At 37.9% G+C, this 27697-nt stretch overlaps 1 protein-coding gene across 1 annotated transcript in view; it reads left to right on the top strand.

The window, feature by feature from the left end:
* The window catches only part of MYO16 (myosin XVI), a 312759-nt gene that overhangs the window by 255942 nt on the left and 29120 nt on the right, over positions 1-27697 (top strand). The window contains exons 29-32 of the mRNA XM_026073032.1: positions 4925-5021; positions 9746-9992; positions 11861-12168; positions 13909-15105. Coding sequence (XP_025928817.1) covers positions 4925-5021; positions 9746-9992; positions 11861-12168; positions 13909-15105 — 1849 coding nt within the window. The remainder of the gene's footprint in view (positions 1-4924; positions 5022-9745; positions 9993-11860; positions 12169-13908; positions 15106-27697) is intronic.

Here is a 27697-nt window from a genome sequence, read left to right on the forward strand (position 1 = left end):
AATGCTTTTCTAATTAAAATAACTATGACTGTAATTCACAGATGGTTTACTTTTACAGAAGTCTGAATGACATTAAAATTTCAGACTCAGATGAGAGCACTTGGTAGTCCAGAAAGTACTGAAAAGTGAGTGCTTTCATGGGAGAACATTTTAACCTTTTTTTTTCCCCTGAGGCAAGCAGGAAACATTCTGTGATTAGAGAATAAAGACAGGTGGCAACCTCAAAAACTGGTTTGATATCAGGCACGTAACTATTGTGTGAAGTATAAAATTACAACATTTTTCAGCATTCATGCTCTTACTGAACACCAGATCTGTACAGCGGGCAGTGAGACTAGGTTGTTCTTGGTCAGCTTCAGACGATAACAGATATAGTTCAAAGATCGAGTAATACAGATCTCCAGCAATACTGATGTAATCAAATGTCTTATAACAATTTCTTCTAAACCTGCTTCTGTCTAGAGTGCTGCTCTCAGTAGATCTGGCATATGATGTAAAATCTGTAAATAGCTTTTATCCAAATGTAAAAATGTATGTGTGACTTCTGTCCTTTCTTCATTCAGTTATAAATCTTAGAAGACTTCTACTAATGAAGTTCTCAGTAAAAGTGATACAGCAGTAACTCCATTTATGCTGTCGCTAGTGTGTAGGACAGGAGAAAAGAGAGCTAAAGCTTTAGATATCCCTTAGCTGGCTTTGTGAATCTACAATGCCAAATGGCAAAAACTTGTAGCTAAACTGACTGTAAGCTTGAACAGTCTTCTTAAAAGCAATTTTGTGACCAAACACCTCCAAATAAGTTAGAATTCAATGTTTAGTTAAGTTACATACTTGAAATGTAGCATAGTTGTGATAGGTGTGTTAATTATGGGACTAACTGAGGATGGGATTGTTAATTTTGCTGTAAGCATTGCTGGTAATCAGTCAGGGTTTTTTTTAGGTTTTGAAATGTAATTTTTCACCCCTTCTGACTGCTTTTTCCAACATTTCTGTTGTCAAAGTATTGTCAAACCTTGCCCTTGTAGAGAGGAATGTTTAGAGACTTCCAGTGAGAAAGAAAGAGGAGAAACAGGCATTTTGAGGAGTGGGGGGAAATAAATAGAAGTGAGAAGAAATGGGTGGTTAGGCGTAGGCCTGAGAGAGAGGGAGGAAAAGGCTTGAATGTGATATAGAAGGCTTGTGGAAAAGAATGAAGTATCTGTTTCTGATCCTTGGTCTTCTGAGAGTTACCCTGATAAAAATACTAATTGTGATAATTGCCTGATATTTTAATTACAGTTAACCATGTGAATAATAATTCAATTACTACTTACAGAATTCTGGGTGTAAGGTGATGTGAGCAAGGAGATGGATGTTTTAGTAGCCAAAGCTAGTAATAAGGAAAGTTCAAGGTATATTAGGATGGATGGGAAAAAAAAGTTGTTTCACGAGCATTTATTACAGAATTGTCAGGGTTTAGTGACAGAAGGGTGTGGTGGAAGGAGTCAACATGGAGTTCTGGTATCACAGAAAAAAGTTGAAGGCGTGAAAAAAAAGCAATACTTGAATTTTTGGATGAAAAGAAGAGAGGTGAAAACTGATGTGATTTGCTGGGAAAACATGAAGAGTTTGCTTGATCATGACTCAGGATTAGATGTCTGAAAGAGAAGCAAATTTAAACCAAAGGAAGTCATGGACCTCATTTTCTTAGAATTTATTGAAGAAATAAGGAATAAAAGAAGTTGGGACAAAAGGAAATATTTCTAAGCAAATTTAACAAGCCCTGGGAAACCACCAAATATTCCAGAACACATGATGGATGAACAAGGAAGTTCGAGAGTTAAGGGAACCAGGAATATGGGGAATTTTGAAAGGACAGGAAGAAAAATAAACACTGTTTTGAAATCAATAGTCAAGAGGAGAATGAGAGGATGTCCCTGAGATCAGAGTATGACAGTATAACTGGAGATCTCAATGAGATTACTTCAAATTAATATGAAGTTAAAAATTAGATGACAACACCCATTTTACTGGGGTAGTTATTGCAGAAACAGTGCTCTAGAACAGAAGGGTGATTTTGTTCTGGAATACTTCAGATTCCAGAAGAAAGGATTATTGCAAATTAGATCGTCTGCATAGAGGAGATATTCTGGAGCAGTAGCACAGTGCTTTCTGAAATAGCTGACAGGCATTTTCTGCCACATAGAGAAAGCCTATTTCTCTATTTATCTGTTTCTACAATGGCAAGACTAGTAAATCATGATTTTTACCAAAATGTCTTCACACACTTCGCAATAACCCTAAAAGACATTTTTTGTTAAGGAAAGAGATACTAACACAAAAAGAATTCTGAAAACATTGTAATTTTGGCATTTGCGTTCATCTGATTTTAACTATAAGACTAACAGTTGCACCATCATTATCTGTTAGTTCAAACTTCAGAATCAGAGACTTTCAAACATGATTCAAAATAGTTTTCCTCTACAGTAGGAAGAAGGGAAGCTGAGGGACAAAAGAGTGCCCCAGCCATTTCTGAATTTGTGGAGTTTAAACATGGTTTATATGTCCTGGTTTTCTATAGTTCATCACTACCAGTGAAGTATATCTGACTACAGTGTTTGGAATAAAAGCAATTAGTTGAAAAGGTATGCAAATCTTCCTGCTAATACCCGTCTCACAGATCTATTAAAAAAAAAAAAGAGAGAGAGCAGGATGGTGCAATGGGAAGAAAATGAGCTTGTGAGCTGTAAGCAAACAAGACTTGGAATAAATCTGTGCAATGCCAAAATGAACAGCAAGACAGAAGCTATAATCTTCAATGGAAAGCACAGCTGATCTTTCCTATTTCTAAGGAGTGAAGGAAAGTTTCTTCTGCAGAATTCCTGAGAAGAAAATGGGGTATAAGAAAAACATGACTTATTCACTGGTCCAATTTTTTATTAACTTGCTATTTGTAGAGTAGCAGATTTGTTGGGGCTTTTTAAGGCTATTAGAAAGGAATGCCTTTGAAAATTATACATAAAAGAACTTCAAGGGTTGTTTCAGCATGTTCAGAAACTATCGAAAGGAAGGTATTTTCATTTGGCCTAACTAGCTAAATTTTCCTGTAAAAGGGGAAGAATGTTAGCTGCTGTGTTTATTAAGACCCTCGAAGAACTAGGTGAGTTAAACCATGCAACTCCTCAGCATTGGAATAAGATTATACACTCAGTCAGTATTTGGAGTATATTTTTCATAAATAGGTCACTATCTCTGACCTCTCAGGCTTGATACTAAAGGGAGACCTGCAGAATAGTTTTAATAGGCAAGTTTGGGAACTAGGATTCATAATTTTACTGGACACTAGAAATCATTCTCGCTCATGACACGTTTTCTCACATCTTCCAACTTTGGCTAAATTCTTCCTTTTCCACAGATGGCAGCTGTCTGTTGTTCTTTTTCTGCTCCACATAGGTTTATGGCTTATCACCGTTCTCCTTGCATCCATCCCCCTGTTATATAAATGCCAAACCTTATTTTCTATTACACTGACAAGCTCAGGAAGGGTGGGTTAGATGAGTGGACAGTGAGGTGGATTGAGAACTGGCTGAATGGCAGAGCTCAGAGAGTTGTGATCAGCAGTGCAGAGTCTAGTTGGAGGCCTGTAGCTAGCGGTGTCCCCCAGGGGTCAGTCCTGGGTCCAGTCTTGTTCAACTTACTCATCAATGACCTGGATGAAGGGACAGAGTGCACCCTCAGCAAGTTTGCTGACGATACAAAACTGGGAGGAGTGGCCGATACGCCAGAGGGCTGTGCTGCCATTCAGAGAGACCTGGACAGGCTGGAGAGGTGGGCAGAGAGGAACCTCATGAAGTTCAACAAAGGCAAGTGCAGGGTCCTGCACCTGGGGAGGAATAACCCCATGCACCAGTACAGGTTGGGGGTTGACCTGCTGGAAAGCAGCTCTGCGGAGAAGGACCTGGGAGTGCTGGTGGACACCAAGTTAAGCATGAGGCAGCAATGTGCCCTTGTGGCCAAGAAGGCCAATGGTATCCTGGGGTGCATCAGGAAGAGTGTTGCCAGCAGGCCAAGGGAGGTGATCCTCCCCCTCTACTCAGCCCTGGTGAGGCCACATCTGGAGTCCTGTGTCCAGTTCTGGGCTCCCCAGTACAAGAGAGATGTGGCACTACTGCAGCAAGTCCAGCGAAGGGCTACACAGATGATTAGGGGACTGGAGCATCTCTCTTATGAGAAAAGGCTGAGAGAGCTGGGCCTGTTTAGCCTGGAGAAGAGAAGGCTGAGAGGAGATCTTATCAATGTGTACAAATATCTGAAGGGAGGGTGTCAAGAGGATGGAGCCAGACTCTTTTCAGCGGTGCCGAGCGACAGGACGCGAGGCAACGGACACAAACTGAAACACAGGAAGTTCCATCTGAACATGAGAAAAAGCTTCTTCACTGTGAGGGTGACAGAGCACTGGCACAGGTTGCCCAGAGAGGTTGTGGAGTCTCCTTCTCTGGAGATATTCCAAACCCACCTGGACGCAATCCTGTGCAATGTGCTCTAGGTGACCCTGCTTGAGCAGGGGTGTTGGACTAGATGATCTCCAGAGGTCCCTTCCAACCTCAGCAATCCTGTGATTCTGTGACTAGCACATTAGCATAATTAAACTGCATTCAGAATACTTTTTTTCCAACCTGTATTTAGCTTGAACTCTGTGGTATCTGTTTTGGATTTAGACTTGAAGGGGGACTGTGTGCCTGAGAGCTTGTCTTTTCCAGATTTATCTTTTATTAAACCAAGTGATATTACCCCTCTGAACAAGCACTGAAATTGTACTATTTTTAAATTGCAAATCTTGTCTCAACCCTTAGCCGGCTTGTATACATACTGTCATTATTTACCTGTCATAATTTTGGCCTTTTTTCTTGATGGTGAAGGTTTACCCCTGCTGTTTGTATTCTAGATAGGAGTTCGAAAAGTGTTTCTTAAATACTGGCAAGCTGACCATCTCAACGATTTGTGCCTTCAGCTTCAGAAGAAAATTATAACCTGCCAAAAAGGTAACAATTACAGAACAAATATTCCTGAGCTATAGCTTTGTACACTGAGCACAAGAACGTTGCATTGCAAAGAATTTTTTCTCCTTGAATAGTTGTTGTATTTTATAATTCCCTACAGACATATTTCCAGCTAACTGCGTATACAGATTTCTTGGAGGCCAGACTAACATTGGTAATGCTTGCACTTTCTGTCTGTCAAACATAATTTTATGCCAAACTGTTGACTGTAATTAAAACTAAGGGAATCTTGAGTATTTCCTTTTTATAATATGTTCAGTAATTTTTCAAGGCATCAATATCACCTTTAACTTCTTTTTGCAAATCACATAGAGCAACAGTGATGCAAAATTGCTATGTATACACATATAGCAACAGTGAATACAAAGTTAATAATTTAATATTGTTAGATTTCTTAATTTTTCTCCTTTTGTTATAGCTTTCATATTTGGCAGCACTTGCTTTTTATGTTTAGGCATTTTTTGTTTCCATTTATGTCAGTGTTTTTACTAAGGTCACAATGACATTTTTGGCACATTGTTTTAAAGGAGATATCCACTGCCGCCTGATTTCCTGACACTTCTGTTCCTTTTCCCATCAAAATCTCAAATAACTGCTGAAGATTTGAATATTGCTTTGCATGAACAAGCTTCCTTCACACAATACATTGTGTATATAATTGGCTGAAGTCTTCAGCAATTCCCATTAGCACCTTTTTAAAGGAAATTAGAAAGGCAAACACTTTTTTTTTTTTAGTCAGATACATAATACTGTAGATATAAAAGTATATAAACCCCTTTTCATTCTAATTATCTGTTCTTCACTTAGAGGATATAGTGAAAAATGGAGGAAACCAAGGGAGAACTTGAAGCAAACAGAACCAGAATCATAGCAGTTCGGGAATGAATGTTGAGGGTGACAGATAACACAGATTACAGTTCAGTCAGATTCTTAAACTTTTGCCTGTTTTTTATGTGCATAGCTGTGTTGTATTCACCATTTAGAAAAGCAATAGTCCTTTATCCTCTTTCCCTTCATATCCTGACTTACCAAAGAAAGGAAATATTTACCTTCTGAGTCAAATTTATACACAGAATATTTTAATATAACCCTGCACCAATATGTAAAGCATCCTCACATACATACGTGCTCGATAGAGCTAAAAGAACAGACATCTGCCAAACCCTGCCTGAACGATGAAGATAATAGATTTTCTTGGCTCCTTACACATTTTTTTCTTTCTTTCTTTCTTTCTTTCTTTTTTTCTTCTAGTCCTCCATAATTAGGCTAAGTTGAAAAGTCATTTTCCTCAAACCTATGCATTCAAAACTTTTATCGTATCTATGGCTCATCTGCATGGTCTTTACAGTCTGGGAAAACTGAGAGAATAAAGAACTTGCTTGAGTAAGGAGTAGGCAGACATCTGTTTCACTACACTAGCTCATGAAATAAACTGCTCTTCACAAGCAGGTACAGTTGTAAACTGGCAGTAAACTGGCTCTTTGGCACGTCAAAGAGCTCTGGGAAGTTTTGGATAGGGTAGTGCACCTGTGCATTGTTCTTATGTAGTCCTAAAACTGCTTTCATAGACTGTGACACTGCGATGATGATGCTTACTGAGTAATGGTGTCAGTCCTGCTGCATGTCCACCTTTTCCACCCCTCCTCCTTTGCTTCCAAAGAACTTTGAAAGCTAAATCGTTCTTCATAGCATATACACTAATGGCAAAATTGTCAGTAATTTCTGTATCAGGCGTAAAATGTAGTATGATGTACCCATATAAGGACTTAAGTCAAAGGGAAAACAGGCCTCACCCAAAATTCTTCTCAACTGCCTTTAAAGAGGGCGTTTTTACCTCAGTCTTTCCAGCAATCTATTCAGCATTACCATAACTTTTGGGAAAAATAAAACAATTCAGATAAGTCTTTTCTGTTATCCTGAAAGTTAACTGATGCAAAGAAAGAGGTCAAATTAAAGCAAAACTGTCTGCAGACACAGTTTTATTTAAACAAAGGATCAAGAGGTTCAGGGACTTTGTCGTAATCTTTTCACCAGTATAAGATCTGCTTATGGGAAGTTTTGATCATATCAAATCATTGAGAAAGTGTTTGGACCTGTGGGAAAGTCCATCCTTCTGAAGTTCTTTCATTAGAGCTCAGCCAGACTAGGAATTAACTTTAATACGTTGTATACACAATAGTTAATACATTTGTCACATAAGCCAGATCCACGGCCTACTTGAATTTCTACTATTCTGATGTTTATCCTTAGATGAACTGTAAAGTATTAGATATTTCTCTGCCTTGAGGGCGCTAACCTCAATTATTTTAATTTGCATAAGTGAGAATTATTTGAGATCTACATAAATGAGGAACAAGTGCAGAAGTACCGCTATAGTAGTAGATGAAACTGAGCAGTAAAGGTCTAGGAGATGACAGTTTCATTTCAGAGCAGCTTTTGAGGTTATGAAATTGGTTTTTGGTCTGTATTGAACTGAAGACAAAATCTTTGAAATGTTTGAATTGTGATGAAATGTCCATTTTCAAATGCAAACCTGAGCTACCTGAGCTACTCAGTTCATGAAAATGTGTGCAAAGAAAAGAGGGAGTGTCTGTCTGCCAACCCTTCTTGACAAAAGTTTGTTGAATATTTCTTCAAAACATCTCAACTTTGATGAAAGTGCATAGTTCAGAGTAGCTGCACAGTCTCTAAATGTTACAGGTAGCTCTAAAGGATGTCATGACTGTTCTAGCAGGCTACCCTGCATTGCTCATGCCTGGTAACAATCCTGCTGGAGGATTAACCTCTGTATTTCCTTTTCCTAACCCATCTTAGTGATGTTACTGACCACTTATCTTTCTTTCTGGTCAAAGTAAAAGTGCACACATACACACACATACACTTTTAAAAATGCATTGGAACTTTGAAAGATAGGCTTTTTCCAAAGTCATCCAGGATTTGATGCTTAGCCATTTATCAAATATCCTATCTGCTCTGTAGCAGATAGTTTTAAATAAAATACTGCAGGAGAGGGAGCGACTGTAGATTATTATGCTCTTTCAAATTTTTCATGCTTGTAAGCAGTGAACTCTGATAATGTTCTATACATGTATTCATTACCTTCTCAACAGCAACATTATGAATTCATACTCAGTAATGTGTATATCCAATGTGAATTCTCATAAAATTGTCAACAGAGAACTGTGCTATTAACTTCCTTTTCAACTAAGCTAGGTAAGTTCATTGATATTTCAGATGTTTAAGAAGTCATTTTTTATTATAGAATGTAACTAAAGGGATTGAAAATGTCATGTCTGGTTATGATTATAAAAATATAAATCTTCAAATTTTCCCATTCTAAATAATTTCAAAATATATGAACTGGTATGTTTCCAAACCATTGAATTTTGGACCCGAGCACTATTAGTATTTTAACATTACCCTTTCTTGTATTTCAGCAGTCAGGCACTGAGCATCTCTAAAAAAAAATCTTGTTTTAAATATATAAACAAGGACAGAGATGGTGATAGAAAACACTTTACATTGCCCTCTGCTTTAGCTATTTTATTCAATAACATTTTACATTCATAGAAGTTGAGGTACTGAACATCAACAGTATTTCAGGTACCAGTTAATTAATTACAAAACATGTTCTTGTCTTTGAAGTACACAGCATATATTCTAGATCTTGAAAGATCTAGTACCTTGTGGCACTTAAAAAAAAAAAAGGAAGAAAAGAATACAAGTAAAGCACCTTCTAGTTAGTATCTCTCTTCCAAGCCAGAGCATATGCTCAAAGAATATCAATACCATTTGTTGTGGATAGAGTGATTAATTTGGTGCCATATTCACTAAGGCCCACAGAAGTCCCCAAAGCTGTGTTTCTGATCAGCTGGGTACTTCTGAAAATTCAGGAGATGAGGTAGAATTTAGGTTGGATGGTATTTGTTGTAATGTTTGTACATACATAGGAAAATAATACAGAAATCTATAATAGGAGATACACCAGTATCTTCTCCCAACATGAGAGGGCTGACAGAGTGTGAAAAATAGGGCTAATAGATACATAAAGCTGATGCAATGTAGCTGAAAATATTAACCTGAAAAATGCAGACTTGGTGTGACAGAAACATTTCAGAAATTTGCATTAAACTCATCTAATTGTTTTGGCTGAAAGAAAATGGGGAAAAAAGTCCTTTATATGATGTGTCATGGAAGAGTCTTGTGTTGGTTTTGATTTTTTTTTTCATTTTTAGTACACTGAAATTTTAAAACATTGTTTTAAAATAACTAGAACCAAAAAAAGTTTTGATTCATACTGAATTCAATCACAAAATCAGTTACTCAAGGTTTTATGTGGAGACATATGAACTTTTCAGTGTATATGTATGCTTTCACATTCTGCAGCATACGTACACTTTTCCAGTTGTAATATAAAGAAAAAATAATAATAATCAGTGAAACTAAACATTTTAAGTTGTGTTAGTTCAAATTTATGAATGAATTTACTGTCATACTTTGCTCCAAGCACTGCCAATAGGAAACAGAAAGAGTTCCATTTTACTATGGCATTTATATGCAGTCACATTTCTTTCATTCTTTGTACAGAGTACTGATTGAACTTGATTTACATGCTTTTACAGCAGAACACACAATAATATTGAATTATTCACTAATGAATTAGTTTTCTTTCATTAGTCCATAATTTTTTTCTTCTATTATGGTAGTTGTAAGAGGATTTCTAGCCCGTCAGCGTTTGCTACAGAAGATGAGCATCAAACAGCAAGAGGTCACCTCAGTCAAAAGCTTCCTGCAGAACGCCGAGGATATGGGACTGAAAACGTATGATGCCTTGGTCATTCAAAATGCATCTGACATTGCTCGGGAAAATGACCGGCTCCGCAATGAAATGAATGCTGCTTATCACAGGGAAAAGTTAGAGGCTAGAAACAGACCAGAAGAAGTCCCTAAGAGGTAAGAAGAGAAAGCATATTCAGTGCTGTAGAGTGAAGAATTAAAACGCTTCTCCAGTTCTAGTTCATTTCTTCCCAGCTTAGAAAGTCATAGAAGTGACTGAAAAGTTAAAAGTGTATTCTCAAGTATATGCTTACCTCAAATCAATATGAGACACTGTTTTGTTTGCATATCAGGTAATGCACTCTAGAAACTTAAAGACACCTGTTATATCTGATTCAAGAGATGCTGTGTTTTACAGAAACTTATTCAAGTCTCTGAGCATTTTTTTTATATATATATATTTTTTTAATTCTAAGATAAATAGATTATAGTGGGACTTTAACCAAACCAATCAACCAGAAAAAAAATTCCTCTAACTTCCAACATTGGGAAATTGCTGAGACACTGAAGAACAGCTAGGCAACCATTAAAATGCAGTGAAGTCCCAACAAAGAAATCCTGATTATGTATTGAACTAGACCGATTGTCAAGAGTATCCTTTCCTCTCATTAAAAAATATACCCAAGTTTTTTGTTCCAGTCAGAGTTTAGCTCCCACCACAGTTTTCAGGAATACCTATTGTACAAATCCAGAAAATATTGGAAAGCCTCTCCCTAGGAGTTGACTCCCCGATCTTTACTCACAGATACCTGAATGGGCAGAGGTAGCCTTTGCAGTACTTACAGCAGCTACTTATTGTGTGTGTCTATAACTTGCTGGACATACAAACGTTTATTCTTCCGTGGGAATGTTATTCTCATCAGGAACAACTCCCTTTGCTTTCATTGCTTTTGTCAGTAATTTTTATTAAAGTGAAAACGGCAGTGCATCTGCTTAATTAGCTCCAAATATCCCAGTGATTACATATTGGAGGAAATGCCTTTGTAGGAAAGACTGTAATTAAACATTACAGTGAAAACAAATTATCCACTGAGCACCAAGCTTTCATCTTTAGCTATTTCATTTACTACATGGGCAGCTGGCTATATGCTGTAGTTGAATTCCAGCTCTGCTGGAAATACAGAAATATGTTTTAAAAATGCAGAAATACAACTGAGAAAGCAAATGCTTGTTTGTAAAATGATGATATGGACATCTTTACCTAATATACTACTACTCTAAATTATAAAGTTTTCAATGACTTGATTTTGGAGGAATAGAACATTAGATGAATATTTTTAAAAAATCAGTTTGTTGGAAGCAAGTGATAAAGTATTGTTTCTCGATACATATTGAAATAGCAAAAGCAACAGGAAAAAGTAATGCAGTAAGTGAAACACTCTACAACTGTGATTAAAATGATAACTAATTATAATGTCATAGTTAATATCAATAAAACAATAACTAATAATTAAGCTTAAACAGGAAGATGCATAGGTGCCTAGGTGGAATAGTCCAGGCAGCCAGAGTAACTAGTTAAAAGGTCATCTAATATTTTAAATATTTGGATTATCTAAATAGAATTTATAGTCTTCTGTTTAGAAAATAATGATAAAGGCTCAGCATTCACTGCCTCAGTAACTTTCTATTAAATGGATTTCCCAGAAATTATAATTCAGATTGAAAACCCAGTTTTTGATTGTGTGTAACAATCAAAGTGTGAACAATTCATTCAGTGAATGTCTGATCAACAATATGAAACTGCTTAAGGAAGAACTGCATTTGTGTGAAAAAGGACCAGTGTCCTGATTTATCATAAATCAGGAAATGGAAGAAAGCTAGCAGCTTGATCTGGATTTGTTTGTCAGAAGATTACTACACACATCCCCTAGGCACAGCAGGGGAGTTGTGAGATTGTTTACCAAAAAGCTGTTGTTATGTTTGCATGAACAGGTTCATTGTTATCATTTGAATAATGCATCTAGGCCTCTTTTCTGCACTTTCAGAGCTGAAGACAAGGGTGGGAAGGTCCCTGAGGACAGCTTTGCCGGCTGTCGAACGCCTAAGCACTTTCATTCCAGCTCTGTCCCTGTCCCCATGGCAGTGGACAGCTTGGTACATGCTGCGGCTGGATCATCCATCAGATCCCCCTCCCTGCATTCTGTGTTCAGCATGGATGATGGCAATAGCCTGCCATCACCAAGGAAACAGCCTCCTCCCAAGCCAAAGAGGGACCCCAACACACGACTGAGCGCGTCGTATGAGGCTGTTAGTGCTTGCTTGTCGGCAGCTTCTAAGGAAACCGCTAATGAAGGTTAGGCCTAAAAGGGAGAAACCATCACAAATGTTACTTTAGGTTATTGATCTATACTTTTTGCTTTGATCCTTTTAAATGCAGTCAAGCGCCTTTGAAAAGCCCCACTTCCTTAAAATATTTTCAGTGGCAGTAAATAAAATTAGTCAATTTGTCATTTGTTACTAAATCAGCAAATAACTGCTCATGTGTTCTAATTGCCTAGTTTGTCAACAACCAAAACAGATTTTCAGAATTCCCCCTAAAGACAAATTATCTTTGTCAACTTCAGCTATTTTACCCTGTTGACTGTTTCATTTCACCTTTTAAACTGTATGTTAGAATACCTTGGATAGTTAAAACAGAATGTTTGAATGATCAATTTTAGCAAGATAAACATTTAACTTTCTCCTACTTTTTTTTTATGTTAACATGAATGACTTGTGCATTCAGTGATTTACGTTTGTGCCATAACTTGGTTACAGTGATTTTTTTTTTCTCAGTTAGAATGGAAGTGGTATGAAAGTCCCAACATGTCTCAATGCGTGGTAAAGCATTACGTCCAGTTTTCAGTTAAATTGTTCTGTCCTCCTTCACCCTTGAAATGAATGAATACAAGATGAATAAGAGGAATGTATTCAACGTTCCCTCAATAAGTCTGAGTAGTCATGTTTTGTGGAAAGGATCCTCTAAGTTTGTCAGGGAAGATCCTTCAGGTTGGGTCTAAAGCTATGTACAACCATTCTCTAATCTTGAATACAATGGTTGGAGTCCTCTGCAGTTCCCTTTTGCATAATATTTACTGTTCTCATGTGCAGTTTAGATGCAAGTCAATTTTTCCTAGTCTCTTCCATCCTCAGTCAAATTCCTTGTAGAGGGAGAACCACTTTGTCCAGTATGGACTCTAGTGGAGCTTTCTGAAAGAAGGACACTTTGTATTTGCACGTGTGGCCTTAACACTAATGTTTAAATACACTCACAAAACAACTCTGGAATTCTTCTCATATATTTGAAAATATAGGACCTGTTTCTCTGCTGTACTCATTTTTCAAGACTTATGGCAGTTTCCTGAGACTTCATCCAAGACTAACTCTGATTTATGCCATCTAATTTTGATCTTAAAAGACCTGTCACCTATTGATGATAGCTATCTACTCCCTCCACCACTTCCTTGCCTGGAGGCTGCGAAGAGATATCTAGTTTTGTTATCTGTATACTCAGTTGGGGAATTCCCCTTAGGCTATGGGATTCCCTAACTTCATAAATTGTTTCCACACGGCAGTACAAGAGAAGCAGAGGCAGGCATAGTATCTGCCTGTGATTAGGGTTTTATAGACATTTACATGAAAGGAGGGTATTTCAGTTACTGACGATAACATATATGCCAAAGTAGCACCATGTTGAAACTCCTAGTTCCATGCCCCGTTATCTTCTCCCTTGGGGCATCCCCATTTATTACAGACCTTGCAGTGAACATTTGAATTCAAAAAACAAGTCCTCAGGTGTTTGTGTCTCACCTTTTAGTGACTGTAGTGGCAGGCAAAGCAGATTGGATGCCAGGTGGCAATGGCTCGTGGTTTGGAAGCTGAAAGTTCTGCATTTTTTTCCCTGTAATGTGTACACTTTTGACTGGATACCTGTTTTCATGACTGCTGCTCATTGTAAAAATATAGGCAAGATTTGAAGGTTTAAGTACTGTACCTGTGCAAGAGAAAACAGACTTTGATCTGTTAGTAACACATACCTTTTTCACTTTCCTAGTACTGACCCGTCCAAGGCCACACAGTGATGACTATAGTACAATGAAAAAAATCCCTCCCAGGAAACCAAAACGAAGTCCCAACACAAAACTTAGTGGCTCTTACGAAGAAATACCTGGCCAAAAGCCCGGGGATGTGAAACAGGCAAGCACAGTAACTAAACCAGTTGTCTATGACACTGTGACAGCACAGAGAACAGCTTCTGTTGATGGGCCACAGCATGGCACATTGAGTCTGTATATGTCACAGGAAGAGGAGGAAAATGAGCCTGTCTATATTGAAATGGTAGGGAATGCAATGAAGAGTGGTTCTGCTGAAGCAGAAAGCCCAGAACAAGGAGAGTCTGTATATGAAGAAATGAAGTATTTTCTACCAGAAGAAGGAAGCAATGGTAATGGAATAATTCCAGTAGTGACTGGGTCACCTCCACTGTTGTGTGAAAGCAAAAAAAAGGTTAATATTGAAGAACTGGATGGAAACAATCAAGCAGCTTTCAACTATAAAGACTCATGTGACATTCCAGCCCCTTTCCCAAACCTGCTCCCTCATAGGCCACCACTTCTTGTATTTCCTCCAACCCCTGTCACGTGTTCACCTGCTTCTGATGAATCACCTCTAACACCGCTAGAAGTCAAAAAGCTTCCTGTCTTGGAAACCAACCTAAAATACCCTGTTCAGTCAGAAGGCTCGAGTCCATTATCACCGCAGTACTCCAAAAACCAGAAAGGGGAGAATGAAAGACCAGCATCTCCTGGCTTGGTTGTGTTCAACGTTTCCAGCAAAGTGACTCCTCCTTCAACACCCCCTCCTCCTCTCCCACCACCCACTCCTCCTGTGCCACCTCCTATTTCCTACCGGGCTTCCACACATTTTGCATTTCCTCCAGAGACTTGTGCTACTTTTCTGATTAATACAGGGAAAACAGGAACAAACTCAGATTTGTCAAAAGTACCTCAGAGACCAAATCCTGCTCAACTTGGATGCTCATCTTCTCCATTCTCCAAACTGCCTTACTCCCCAAAGTTGGCAAGAGCAGATCACAGGAAATCAAACTCTGATTCATCATCTTTATTTCCATACAGTCCTACAAACTCAAGGTCGTTGACCAGTCCCCTTGATGAGTTAACTAGCTTGTTCAACTCAGGACGGAGTGTGCTACGAAAATCTGCAGCAGGAAGAAAGATCAGGGAGCCAGAAGGTAAGACTGATCTCTATGCTTCTGTATAGTGTATTCCTTCTGCACCAAAACAGTCTTACATTAGAAGCTGGTAGAGTCAGTAAAAATACAAAACAAAACTTTTTTTTTTTTTAAGATCTGTTGTGGTCATAAGAAACAAATAAGGAAAATGCATTATGTATGAAAAGTATAAGCCTTCAGGTATTCTCTGAGATGTCAACATTTCTGTTACCAATACGTTTGGATGACACACATTTAAATGGAATTTTTTCACATACCAGCAGTCTCAATAAAATAAGCATACATGTTACATCATGTGAAAATTAGTTTATGATATCAATCCATGGCAATACCTTGAATGAAATATATTTTAATATTTCAGTTTACTAGCTATCTGGAAGGTAGCATATATTTTATTTTAAGGTTTCATTATTTAATTTCCATGAAAGTGTAAATCTGGTAATACTGCTGTATTTCTTCTCCTAAATGAACCTGAGACAAAGTGTGTTGCCACAAACACTATTTATTTTCCTGTGCTATCCTTTTATTCCAACTCTTCCTATTGATCACATATACTTATGTACATACCCACAGATTACTTGTTCTTCTGGCTTTCTGGCATCTGGAGAACATCTTTTGTATCTGGTGCAAAAACCAGCTATAAAAAGAAGCAAAGCTTTCCATTTTGCTAACGGTTTTTGATACCACAGTCCTCAGACCATATCAGCTAGTTATTTGCCTTGTGCAGATAGTGGAGGATTTAATGATATTACTGTAAGATCTATGGAACTTATGAATCACAAAAATTCATTCTGATGTAAAAAGATTTGTTTAGCTGCTCCGTAAAGATGAGATGCTTCTGACCAAAAAAAGCTAGATATCTAGTCATCAAACTGTTTTAGTCTATGAAGAGACGTTCATTTTGAGAGCTGGATTCCTCCCACATATATCTCTCCACTGGATATGAGGAACACCTAAATGATTATCCTAGTAGAATTTTAAGTTCTTGACTGTTAAAGTCTATTAAATAAAGCCTATCCTGCATATCCATTACAACTGACTTCAGTCTTCATGTTATTTTTCAAACTAAAAAAGTGCTTCTACTGAAAATAGTTAGAGTGCACTGTATACAGAAACTTTTCCCCCTATTAACATCTCCCAATAAGACATTCTATTCACTGAGAAGTAACTGTCAGATTTTAAAGTCAGCTCTTTGATGTATCTGCTCAAAGTTTGCTGAATGTACCTTGTGAGTCAGTGTGGTAAGCCCACTCCAATGGAATCAGCAAATTTACTTTTACCATATACAACAAATGGTGTTTTGGGTTTGAGGATTTCTACAAACTCAATTTTCAACTAAATGTGACCAAGGACAGAGTTCAACCTGGGTCTCTTGTGGTTTGAAGCTAGTACATTAACAGAGCCTACCATCTAAAAACCGTCTAAATTTACTTTTCACATGGAAAACATTTTACCTCTAAATATTTCATCAAGGCAGCACTAAGTATGAAAGATCAAAGTTCAAGAAGGATATACAATAAAAAATTGGAATCAATATTTTATGATCTAGGAAGCTACTGTATAATACTAAATTCTGTTACATATGAATAGTTCAATGATGAGTAGATGGAGTGGAAGTAACAAAGAAATATAGGTGAATATGTGTGGAGAGTTTTTACAATTCACCTTGCTGTGTACTGCTTGTGTTCAGTTCATTTCTAGGGTAGCAGCTGGAATAAATATTATCTTTTATTTAACTTCTGATGCAATGTAATAAGATGGCAACCAGCAGAGTGGACTGTGTTATGTAAAACTAGAAGTTGTCCTGGTCTTACGTTCTGATTTTTTATCACCTATTGCCTAATGCATATTAAGTTCTTGGAAGACTCCTCCCTTTCTCAAACTTTTTTTTTTTTTAGTAGTAGTAGTATTTTATTTATAGGAGGTGATATGGTAAGTTTGTAAAAATTAAAGACTTTGTCTAGAGCAGACTTCTATAATGTTGTGTGATTTCCTTTATTTACATAAGTCATAACCTACCAACAACCTTAACTCAAAATAGGAAGTGAAATTGTGGGCCATTTTGAGGTCAAGGAAAGTTTTCTATAGAAATCAATATGTTTCTGTACCAGATCATCAGCCTTGGAGATAAAAGCATCTTTGCCAATAAAAGTGCAATACAGACAGACCCCCAACATGCGTCCCTCTTAACTGGAGGAGTAATTTCAAGGCCTGAGAACACTGATATCCTTTTTCTTCCTGACCCCTCTGTGGGAAAAGATCATCTAGAATTCCAGTGGAACGGATTCATGGTTTTGTGATGGACCGCTGGCTTATTGTGAACTGAATCAAGATCACCTTTCTTTCACACAGGCAACAAAACAATAATTAAATGGCAACAACTTTCATTACCTGTTGACCTAGCCTGGATATATCTGACCTTTTTTTTTTATGCAATAGTAGCATCTAGATGTTCAAGTAATGATCAGAATCACACAGTATGCAATTTCTTGCAAAATATTGTACATGTCATAAGAGAAATTTTCTGCTCCACAGAGCTTGTAGTCTAAATAAGCAAAACAGTAACAGTTGAAAACTGAGAAGTGATTTCTCCAAGGTCAAAAAGAGGTTGTCACTGAAGCTACATCTGTATTGCTAGACATGGATTTTTTTTGTTCCATATCAAATGAGACTTGAATGCAGATTAGCCATGATACACGCAAATGCACACACACACTCTTTTCTTCTGTTCACTCTGATTTCTGCAGAGAAACTTTAGCTTGCAAGTCAGATAGAAACTAAATAATCCTGTGTAGTTCCACCCCGGCACCCCACTCTAGGTGGGGATCTTAGATTTGAAACCAGACTTCACAAAACCCAGTTCAATGCCTTAATCACAAAAACACCCTCTCCAGCAGAATGTGCAAATGTTTTTCACTTTTCAACATATAAGGCATTCCTGGGAAAGAAGAGACAATTGCATGTTTACATATTTCATATTTAATATTTGTGGAGCAAGGACGGAATTTTGTTCTCCTCAGCCTGGATGAGTACTCAGACTGCTAGGTCATAGTGTTATTTCTCTTGATTTGATACAATTAATAAGCTATTCCATGCAATATGGAATAGTTTCAATTTCAGAACAAAAGATGGAATAATTCCCACCCTATCATCCATGCTGCATCCACTCACATTGGCAGAGTCACTATTCATATGGATAAGGGATATATGTGTATGTATGTATGTATGTAAGGCACATATATATACAAGGGTACTGAGCAAATGAAATACGTTTTTTCCTTAACCTGAGAGAATTTGCTCACAGTCAGGCTGCTAAGATAAAGACTGAATGCCGTCTCTGCTTCATGTTTGTTGAGAAAAGGCTGGCATAGATACTTCATGAGCCTTTGAGTCTAGGCAAAGAAAGATGTGCAAACTTGCCACCAAGATTTAGGTGCCTAAGTCCTTAAAATAAAACTAAGAAGACCGTTCCTTTATTTAACTCACCAGCATATAGGCTTCAAAGTCTCCTCAGTTGTCACTGGAGTTTCAATACAAGTAGACCTGTATGGGCAGGTCAATACATGTTTCAGTGACCCAATCCTTTCCAGAACAGTTTAGCAACTTACATAGTAGCAACAGAAAAGGCATACAAACAACAGATTGCTAACAAAATATCAATACCATCAATGAGATGTTTGCCTTATATCTTTGGTGTGCATTAACTGCGTGAATCCTTCTTTACCTGTTTTCTGAGTGAGTTATTTACAAGGCAGGTAGCTTCACACATCAGTGAGTTTTTCCATGATCTCCAGTTTAAGCACTGGAAGTCAGAGGAAAATAGTTGTGACTGACAGATGCAGATATTTAGATGTACCTAGTTCAGACTAAAGCTTGCCAAATACTCTTTATTAAAATTGGCTCAGACTTGGAAAATAACAAGATTTATTGTGTATGTATAGGGAGTACTATCCTGACAAAGGCAGGTATGTTTTGGATAGCTAGTAAATAATTTCCCTCTGTCAGCTGATTAGAGTAAGCTACTATTGTGCAGCTAACATCTCAACAGTGGATTGCAAATTAAATTCCCACTGGGATTTCTGAGATGAAATCCTAGTTCCTTATCCTCTAAGCCACACAGCTTTTCCTCTTAAGCAACATAATAAAGATAATATTCATATCTGCATCTCATTATTCCTATATTATATTGATGCAATATAATAGTTTTACTTTCTTTGTGTCAAAAGCTAACAACTTACAAAACATGAGCAATAAAAAAAGCTGTATTGTCACCTTTTGTCTTCTTTTACCTGAGAAAGCTAGAGAAATGAATGCATGAGACATTGCACTTCCATAACATCTTTCAGGTAAGATTCTCAAAGCATTAAAACTTTAATGAATTAAGCTTCACAACACTTCTCTGAGAGAGATTAATACCTGTTTATATAATTGCCTTAATTGACAGGGAATGAGGATGACTTTCTATGACTAATTTTCAGATTAGATCTCTAAACATAGGAAAGTCATCAATGTGATTCACCATGGATTACTTACAGCTCTCGATCCGAATCTCAGTTTTCTTGCACTAGGTCAAGAAAAGTGGGAAAAAGCCAAAGCACTGCTAGTAACAGTTTAGTGCTGCAGTGAGTCATGAACAAGGCCCATACTTGGCTAGCTGTAGATGGCCTATACAGAAAATAGCAAAGGAGAAGATAAAACTCCTGGAAATACAGTTGCAATACAGGCCAGAGAGTCCTGTGCTAGGTGATTTTTTTTCTGGGGAAATAATTGTGGTTTGCATTACTGCAGCAGGAAATGGGGATAGAAGAGGCTAGCGAAATGCTTCTTACACTCCATTCCTGTTCATTAAGTGTTTATGAACTTTTTACCATCTGAAAGATATCCCCTTAATCTGTAATCTTCTCTCCATCTATAAGTCTGCTGTTTTCTGGATAATTTCTCATAAAAGAGATCTATTGTTTTAGGATAAACACAATACATCAAGCATAATTCTCCATTTCTTTTACAGAATTTTTGAAAAGTATATTTTTCTGCTGAAGAGATTTTTGGATTTCTATCATGAAAAAAATTTTTCACTGTACCATTTCCCTTCCTTGAGGTTGAGGTTGACTTCACTGTTTGTTCTTACAGCCTAAAATCACATAGTGTGTTATTTGCTTTGGTTTTCTGTTGTGACATGATAAAGAAGCTTTGTATATGAATACCAAAGACAATTTTTTACCAGAAGATTATTAGAAAAGCACAAATCAAGATTAATTTATATTTCAGGTGAAAAATGAATTCATATTGTCCTAAACCTTTATATATTTATATTACATTTTAAGTATTTTTAATGAAAATAAAAACAAATCTTAGCACCCCCCCCACACACCCAAAGGAATAGAGGATGGAGGAGGCTGTGCAGCCCCAGGATCATGCAGGAAATACTACTGCACTTTTGACCTGGTCTTATGCTGTAAGTAGCTACAGTTGTCAGAAAAGGATCCTGGAGACCTTTGGCTTGACCCAGTGCAGGTGCTTTCATGTTCATACCTAACCACTGCTTATCAGAAAGGAAGCTGAGGAGAGTTAGCTGCACAGATTTTTGTTTTGTTGTTCTCTTTTACATAGTCCATTTCTGAGATCTTCAGGCACTCCTTTTATAAGCTAATTTCCTTTTTGTTTAGATCTTCTTGGGTTTGAATTGCTTTATGTCCCCTTCATCCTGTCTGCGACAGGAGCACAACCAGAGTTTTAGTAACATCCCACCTGTAATAGTGATTTCAGGCCTTCAGGTAGAGATTTAGATGGAGTTTTTTGTCTGTTTTGTTTTGTTTTGTTTTACTGAAAATAGTAACAAGGAGAAGCTTTGGCTTTTTTTTGACATAAGTAAGTCCCCCAGTGGCCGCTTGCACAGTGGTCAGTGTGTCATATAGAGGAATGTCTGCCAAATAACCAAAGATGTGCTTGTGTCTGCTATAAACAAAGAAAGCTGGTTCTAAACTTGCCAGCTCAGGTATCCAAGAGCAGTGCAGTTGCGACTGCACAAAATTCAGCCCCTCAGTGGTTACCCCAAGTTCTTGGTAGAACTTTTGCAGCTCATCATATGAAATTATAAAGACCTATGTGTGTCTATAAGGATGGAGAAGCAAGAGAAAACAGCTGGACAGAGGCTGGGAAAAAGATGTGGTCCTAAAAACAAGGGTGCTCCAACCCTCATGCTCTCTCCTCACAGCTGCACTGTATCAGTAAGAGCAGGTGATTTGGGGCATCCACCTTCTGCCTTGGCCCACCAGTGAATGAGAGAATAAAGAAGCCTTAAAAAGCTCAGCGCTATTTTGGCTGGAGTTTTGACTTTATTTTAAAATGAGTATCCTCTGTGCAGTGCAACTTTTTAAAGGAAAAACACATTAAAAAGATTTTTATCCCTGAAGCTCAATGTTACATTATTTATTTTAGCTCTGTTCTTCTAGTTTTACTTAAGGGCTGATTCCGGTATAATGATGCTGACATATTAGCAGTATGTAGTGAGAGTTTTTAGCCGCAAGTTGCCTACATTTGTGCACAGTATAGATGCTTATCACACTGCCTCTGTGATAGCCATATGTTCCTGCTTTGAGGTACATGGACATGTCATTGACCATCACTCTGTCCCTTCAATATGAATGTAAAGACAAGCTAAAGAAACATCTGTAAAGTCAATTCTTATTTGGAAAACTGACTTTCAAAACTGGGAATGTTGTCTGTGGGGTTTTCCTGAGTACATATACCTGATTGATGGGATGGATTGCAGTACAGGTGATCCAAACATATTCCCTAGATTATCCCTAGAATCCACACAAACAGTTCAGCCCAATCCAGCCACTTTGTTCTAAGACTTCTGTGTTGAAGTCAGTGCCAGAGGTGGTATGACAGAGATCCTTAAAAATCTCTGTAGAACTATTCTGTGGGAAAAGTAAATAGACCTGATGTGATGCTGTTGGCAGTAGCAAATCCCTGTCTGTTTGTTTGGGGTTTTTTGTTTGTTTATTTTCACAATATTTGCAACTGTGTTTGAGGGGGAGGAAGGTTGAGGCAGTGTCTCATCACATAATTCCTTCCAACAGCAGCTGAAGCCCAGCAGTAATGGCTGTTCTGTTACTGAGATACCACACACAAAAGTAAACAAACTTAAATGCCTGTCTTCAAAAAGAACTGTTACATCCATATTAGTTAGAAGAAAACAGTTTAAAAAAGGGAAGCTGTGTTTCTCACCAAATTGCCTACTCCTTTTCCAGCACACCAGCAGTTTATTAACCACACAAACACAAGAAATAACAGACTCCTTGGTCAGCCATTTAAGCATAACAGTAAACAGAACTATTACAGAGTAAAATCAGCTGCTTTTTCCATATTAGACATGAAAAGCTGGGGGAATGTAGGGGGACAGATGCTTCTCCTAAGGGAAGAAATTGTCCTAAGCAATGCTGTCTTCCTTCTTCCCCTTCGTGGTTAGTAGTGGCCTCAGAAAGCTCTGCAGAGATCTGTTCCTAGATAAGCTGGGGTGAATGAAACCCCCATTCTCTGAAACATCGTACCTGCTGCATTAAAAAGTTGTTCCATGGGTGTGCTTAAATACTGTTAAGCAGGAGAAATAGTAGTCTATATTCTTCATAAGTTACAATATTTAAGAGGGCTGCCTTCTCCACTTCAGCAACATTCTTCTTCTCAAGTTAGGAACCACTCTATTTCAAACAATACAAGGTCCTCCAGACAGTGAAAAGAGGCACTTGTACTATCTCCTGCACCAAGTCTGAAAGTTTGCATGACCCTGAGACATCTCTAACATTATTTCTAGGAAGGAATAAAAGTTTGTAGATTACTATGCAACTGACGAATGAAAATTAAGAGTGCTGTTTTCCCACCAACACAAGCCCATCAGAGAAGGAAGCAGAAGAAACCTTTCTGAACATTTTCAGGTCCAGGTGTATACTTTCCATAGCTGTAAAGTCATTTGCAAAAGAGGGATTGAGCTGATGGTTCCTAAGGGCTGGACCAGACCTTCAAGTTAATGCACTTGCTCCAGCAACTTCCTTCTCTCTACCAGCCTTCCCTTCCGAACTCTGATGATGAGTGTCACCTTAATATTCTTCAGAGATATATAACATTCTTCAGAGAAGCTCTTTACCTCCAGCAGAGTGAGTTTTGTCAATTTAAATTCCTCATGGCCTTCCTCTCCTCTCTTTGCTTCCTGGTGTTCATGCAGCACTTCCACAAATGCCTCTTCCCAGAGCAAAGCAGACCACTGTCTGTTTCCCTTGTGCCATATTTACTTGCTCCATTTAAGAACGCAGTTTCTGGAGTGGCTTGTAACACAGTCTGATAGCTCCACTTACACAGCTCTGAGAGAGAGGGTGCTGGAAGCAATGATACAAATTCATTGTTGCTTATCCCAAGAGCATCACTGGGGGGAAAACGTCTTAGACAATGGCTGCTCTACAGGCAGGCTTTACGAGGTGAAATAAATCAATGAATAATTATTGTTTCTGACAGCAGTGGCAGCCAGCAGCAGAGCTATGAGGGTGGGACAGACAGTGCACGCTAATAGGCTGGGGGAATCCTGTCTTGACAGTCTTCATCCTGCTCCATTTCTTTCAGCAAATAAGATGCATCTGTTTGCCTCCAGCTCTCAGCAGACAAAGTAAACAGTCATGCTACAGCAGGTCACAGTGCAACTTCATGTGGGTAAACTGAACTAATCTGAAGCAATATGCATTCATCTAGCAAAAGGACACCCAAGGCAACATGTGCTGAGGGTAGCTAGCAAACTACACTGACAAGGAATTTCTGAGCAGGAAGTCGGGGCAAAACAGGAAATGCCAAGTGAAACTGTCAAGGTGCAACAAAACAGCAGTAAACACTGGAACCAAAATAAAATGACCTGTTCTGATTTAACCTTCCTCTTCCTTTCCCTCATCAGAAAATATCTGCATAATTTGTGCTGTCATCATCATTTTTTTTCTCAGTTCACCGTGTCCAACTACCACAGTAAATGTAGCAAACATTCAGGGTTGGCCAGTGGGATTCTGTATATTCCTGACTCTCCCGAGAGAGAATGAGGGCACAGATCACAAATCCCTTCTGTCTACAAGGTCTTTTATTCCATATGCCAGCTAATAGGATCCATCAGTTCTCTCATATTCATGTGTCCTGTGACAAGCTGCTTGATTTGAAATTTTCATTTTGCTGGACACCAGCCATAGGTTTCAAGAAAATCAAACTATTCAGCTTTTAGATTCCATGATAGCCCAGCTACAAAATGCTTCTCCTCCAGTAACACATTAATTTCTCTACTGGAATTTAAGTATTTTCTAGAATTTACAGTTACTTTTGCAACTTATAAAGTGCCAATAGCTCTGGATTTTGATAGCAATACATGAAAGTCATATATTGATTTTTGGTTACAGAAAGTTGTATTTTTCATGGATGAAAAAAAAAGTTTGACATTATCCTGGCTTTATTATAAGAAGGACTATTCCCACCTTTTTCATGTAGTTTTTTTTCAGAAGTGTGTTTTATGTTTTTGTAGTGTTGGTTCCTTTGTGGCAAAGCTTTTAAGCTTTTTGTACAGTATTTGTGGTTTCTGGTTTATGGAGTTGATGTTTTGTGGAGTAGGACAGAGATTGTTTCCTAGTTTAGAACCTAGATAAATCCTGCCTAGCTTCTGGTGCTGAAATTCCTCAGTTGGGGATACACTCAGCTTAAGTTCTCTGTTTAATTAATGAAAAAGAATGTGTGCCTTAAGAGAGTGGTCCAGATACAAGACAATCAGATCACGAGGTGTATATTACTTTTCATTAACACTAGAGGAAAGCCAGGGTGACTTGCTCTCCCCCATATTGTTATGTAATACCAGTCAGGATGAAACTCTTACGTGGCAGCTTCAGTAGAGACTGAATAGCACTTCAGTGCCCTACTAGTCCCACCCAGTCTGAGGTTCCTTTTCTTACTTTGTTTTTTCTTTCTTTCCTGAGATGGACTTAATATTGGTCACTTTCTCCTTTGATGCAGATTTTCTTTTCCTTTCTAATAGTGGCAACTAATGCTGCCAAGGCGAATGGCTATGTCTATATTAGTAAATGAGCAAGTGCCAGGGAATGTCCTGGGTAATGTCCTGGGTATTGCAGCTCAATCATCTGAGCAGTTAAAGTGTTAGATCAGGCCCTGGCATGGTTTTGGGCCAGGCAGACTAGCTCCCTTCCAGACAGATCCTGGGCATGGTTCAGGAAATGGCACAGGCCAGGGACTATTCCCAGGAGACAATTTGGAGGCAGGCTCTCTGCTGCAGAGAGCAAGAAAGTTTAATAGTACAGCCATGGGTCTCTCTAATCATTTGCCTCAGGGCCAGGGAACAGTTGTAAGCACATTTAAATTATTAGGATAGACAAAGCAAGAGGCGCTCTAGATTTGCCCTATATTATGAATCCCTTAGTGCACTGGCAGTGCTGTACAAAGCATCCAAGGTAAGCATGAATCTGATCCAAAACCTACTGAATGCAGTGGAGGCCTTCTGTTGTTATTATCACTCAGACTTTAAATGAGTGCTAAATGCTAAAAGGAGAGTATTTGAAAAAAGAACATATGGGGAAAGATGTAAGTAATGGGTACGCTTGCTTTTAAAGAGAGGAGAGCAAAAAAAGGCATTGACAGGAAAGAAAAACACAATCCAACTAGGTCAGTTACTATTGGACTTTTAATAACGTTCTTTATTTTCATGTCTTGCTGCACAAAGAGTCTATGGAGAGTCCACCTAAATGCTGGTATCAATCAGTCCATGATTGATCAATTAATTTATACTTTGCTTTTGACTTTATTAAAAAGCTAAATATATAATTTCTTTTTAAAAAACTAATAAATAGTTTCTCATACTGTTTCAGTACTGGACTTTAATCTGTCACCTGAATAGAGCCAATATTAGTTCATTTTGTAATTTAATGATAACAGCATTAATTCAGCCTAAATCCTATTTAAAAAATAACTAGGGTGTTTGGAATGGTGTTTCTATATTTTATGTTTGAGGAAAAAAAGGAGCTTTATAATAGGGTGTTTGGAATTAAAAGAAGTCAAGTTGCTCTTTTGACAAAGAAGTTAGATCATTTAGACTTTCAATGTGTTGGATTTCTTTTAAGAGAGGGATAATGATTCAAAATGTAAAGCAGAAAATAAAAAACAGATTTATTAAATCATTTCTGTGATTGCATACTCTGATTTTTCTTTCCAAAATAAGCAAAACTTCAGCACACCCTGTGCCTTATGACTTTGTCATCAGTTCTAAACTCGGTCTCTTCCAGGAACTTTTGAGAATAACATGCAAATGGGGATTTCATAAGCTGCCTCTATTGCATGCCTTCTCCTTTACAATTTACAAGTGCTGTTAACGTCTTTAATTATGAGTTTATTGGAATACAGAGCTTGCTTGCAGGAAATAGTTGTTACACTTTGTTTTGTCATACTCTGATTAGAAGTGCTATACTAGTACCTGAGATTACTTTCAGCTATTAACTATGCTACAACTGAGGGGCAAGTTATGCCCCTATTTACAATCCATACATCCTCACTAACTGCAAATAGAAGTTAGAGCAGAATTTGACTAAGTCAGAGATAACTTTTGGTAATGTCAGTTTACCAAATAATATCCCAAGCAATGTTCACAGTTGCAAATAGTCAGTAGGTGTTCACTTGAAGCTTGTATTTCTTTTATAATCATGAACTCCCACCATGCTCTTAAAGCTGATACCTCTCTGTAGCTAGTCTCTCACAAGTGGGCATGGATGACTCTACAAATAACTTTTATTACTAGTTGGCAACTGTGAAGACATTGCTACTAAAAAAAAAGTTGAAACTTCTGGTAAATAATCCATCTGATTAGAACAGCAGAATGCAAGTCTGAACAAAGAACTAACATTCAGCAGATTGGTGAAGATGTGGCAACTATAGAAACCATAGCTTTTTTCTTTTCCTCTCTCCTTAACCATTTGTGACTATTCCAGAAAATAGATAAGGAATGAGGGAATGGTGCCTATTTCTATCTGCAAAGATTCATGGCAGCAGGGGGAATTTGGAAATATAGAGAAAAATCCAAGCTTTTATATCAGATGATCAAAAAGACATGAGGCTGAAATAAATTTCAGACCAATAATTGATGGATAAAATTAGAACCATTGGGAATTTTCTCATAAGCCTTTAATGTTACCAGACTGCTTCCCTATATTTTATATAATTGCCCACAGTATTCATGTCTAAGATAACACCGTGCAGTGCTACATTATGTGGAATAAAGATATTATGATAAAAAGTCAAGGGACACATTTGTTATGCTCAGAGATTTTTGAGGTAATGGGGAGGGAGCACAGAGAGGGCTACTCCCGGTCAGAAAGTGAAGGCAGGGCCTTTTGAAATGTTACAGCCTATTGAAAAAAAAACAAATGTGAAGTTCTGCACCTGGGAAAAAAATAATCACTTGCAACAATGCAGGTTGGGGTCAGCCTGGCTGGGGAGCAGCTCTGCAGAAAAGGCCCTGGGGGACAGCGAGCTGGACAGCAGAGACGACCAGGGGCATCCAGGGTGGTGTTAA

The sequence above is a fragment of the Apteryx rowi genome, unplaced genomic scaffold, assembly GCF_003343035.1.
Source record: "Apteryx rowi isolate R43461 unplaced genomic scaffold, aptRow1 scaffold_359, whole genome shotgun sequence".
NCBI lineage: Eukaryota > Metazoa > Chordata > Aves > Apterygiformes > Apterygidae > Apteryx > Apteryx rowi.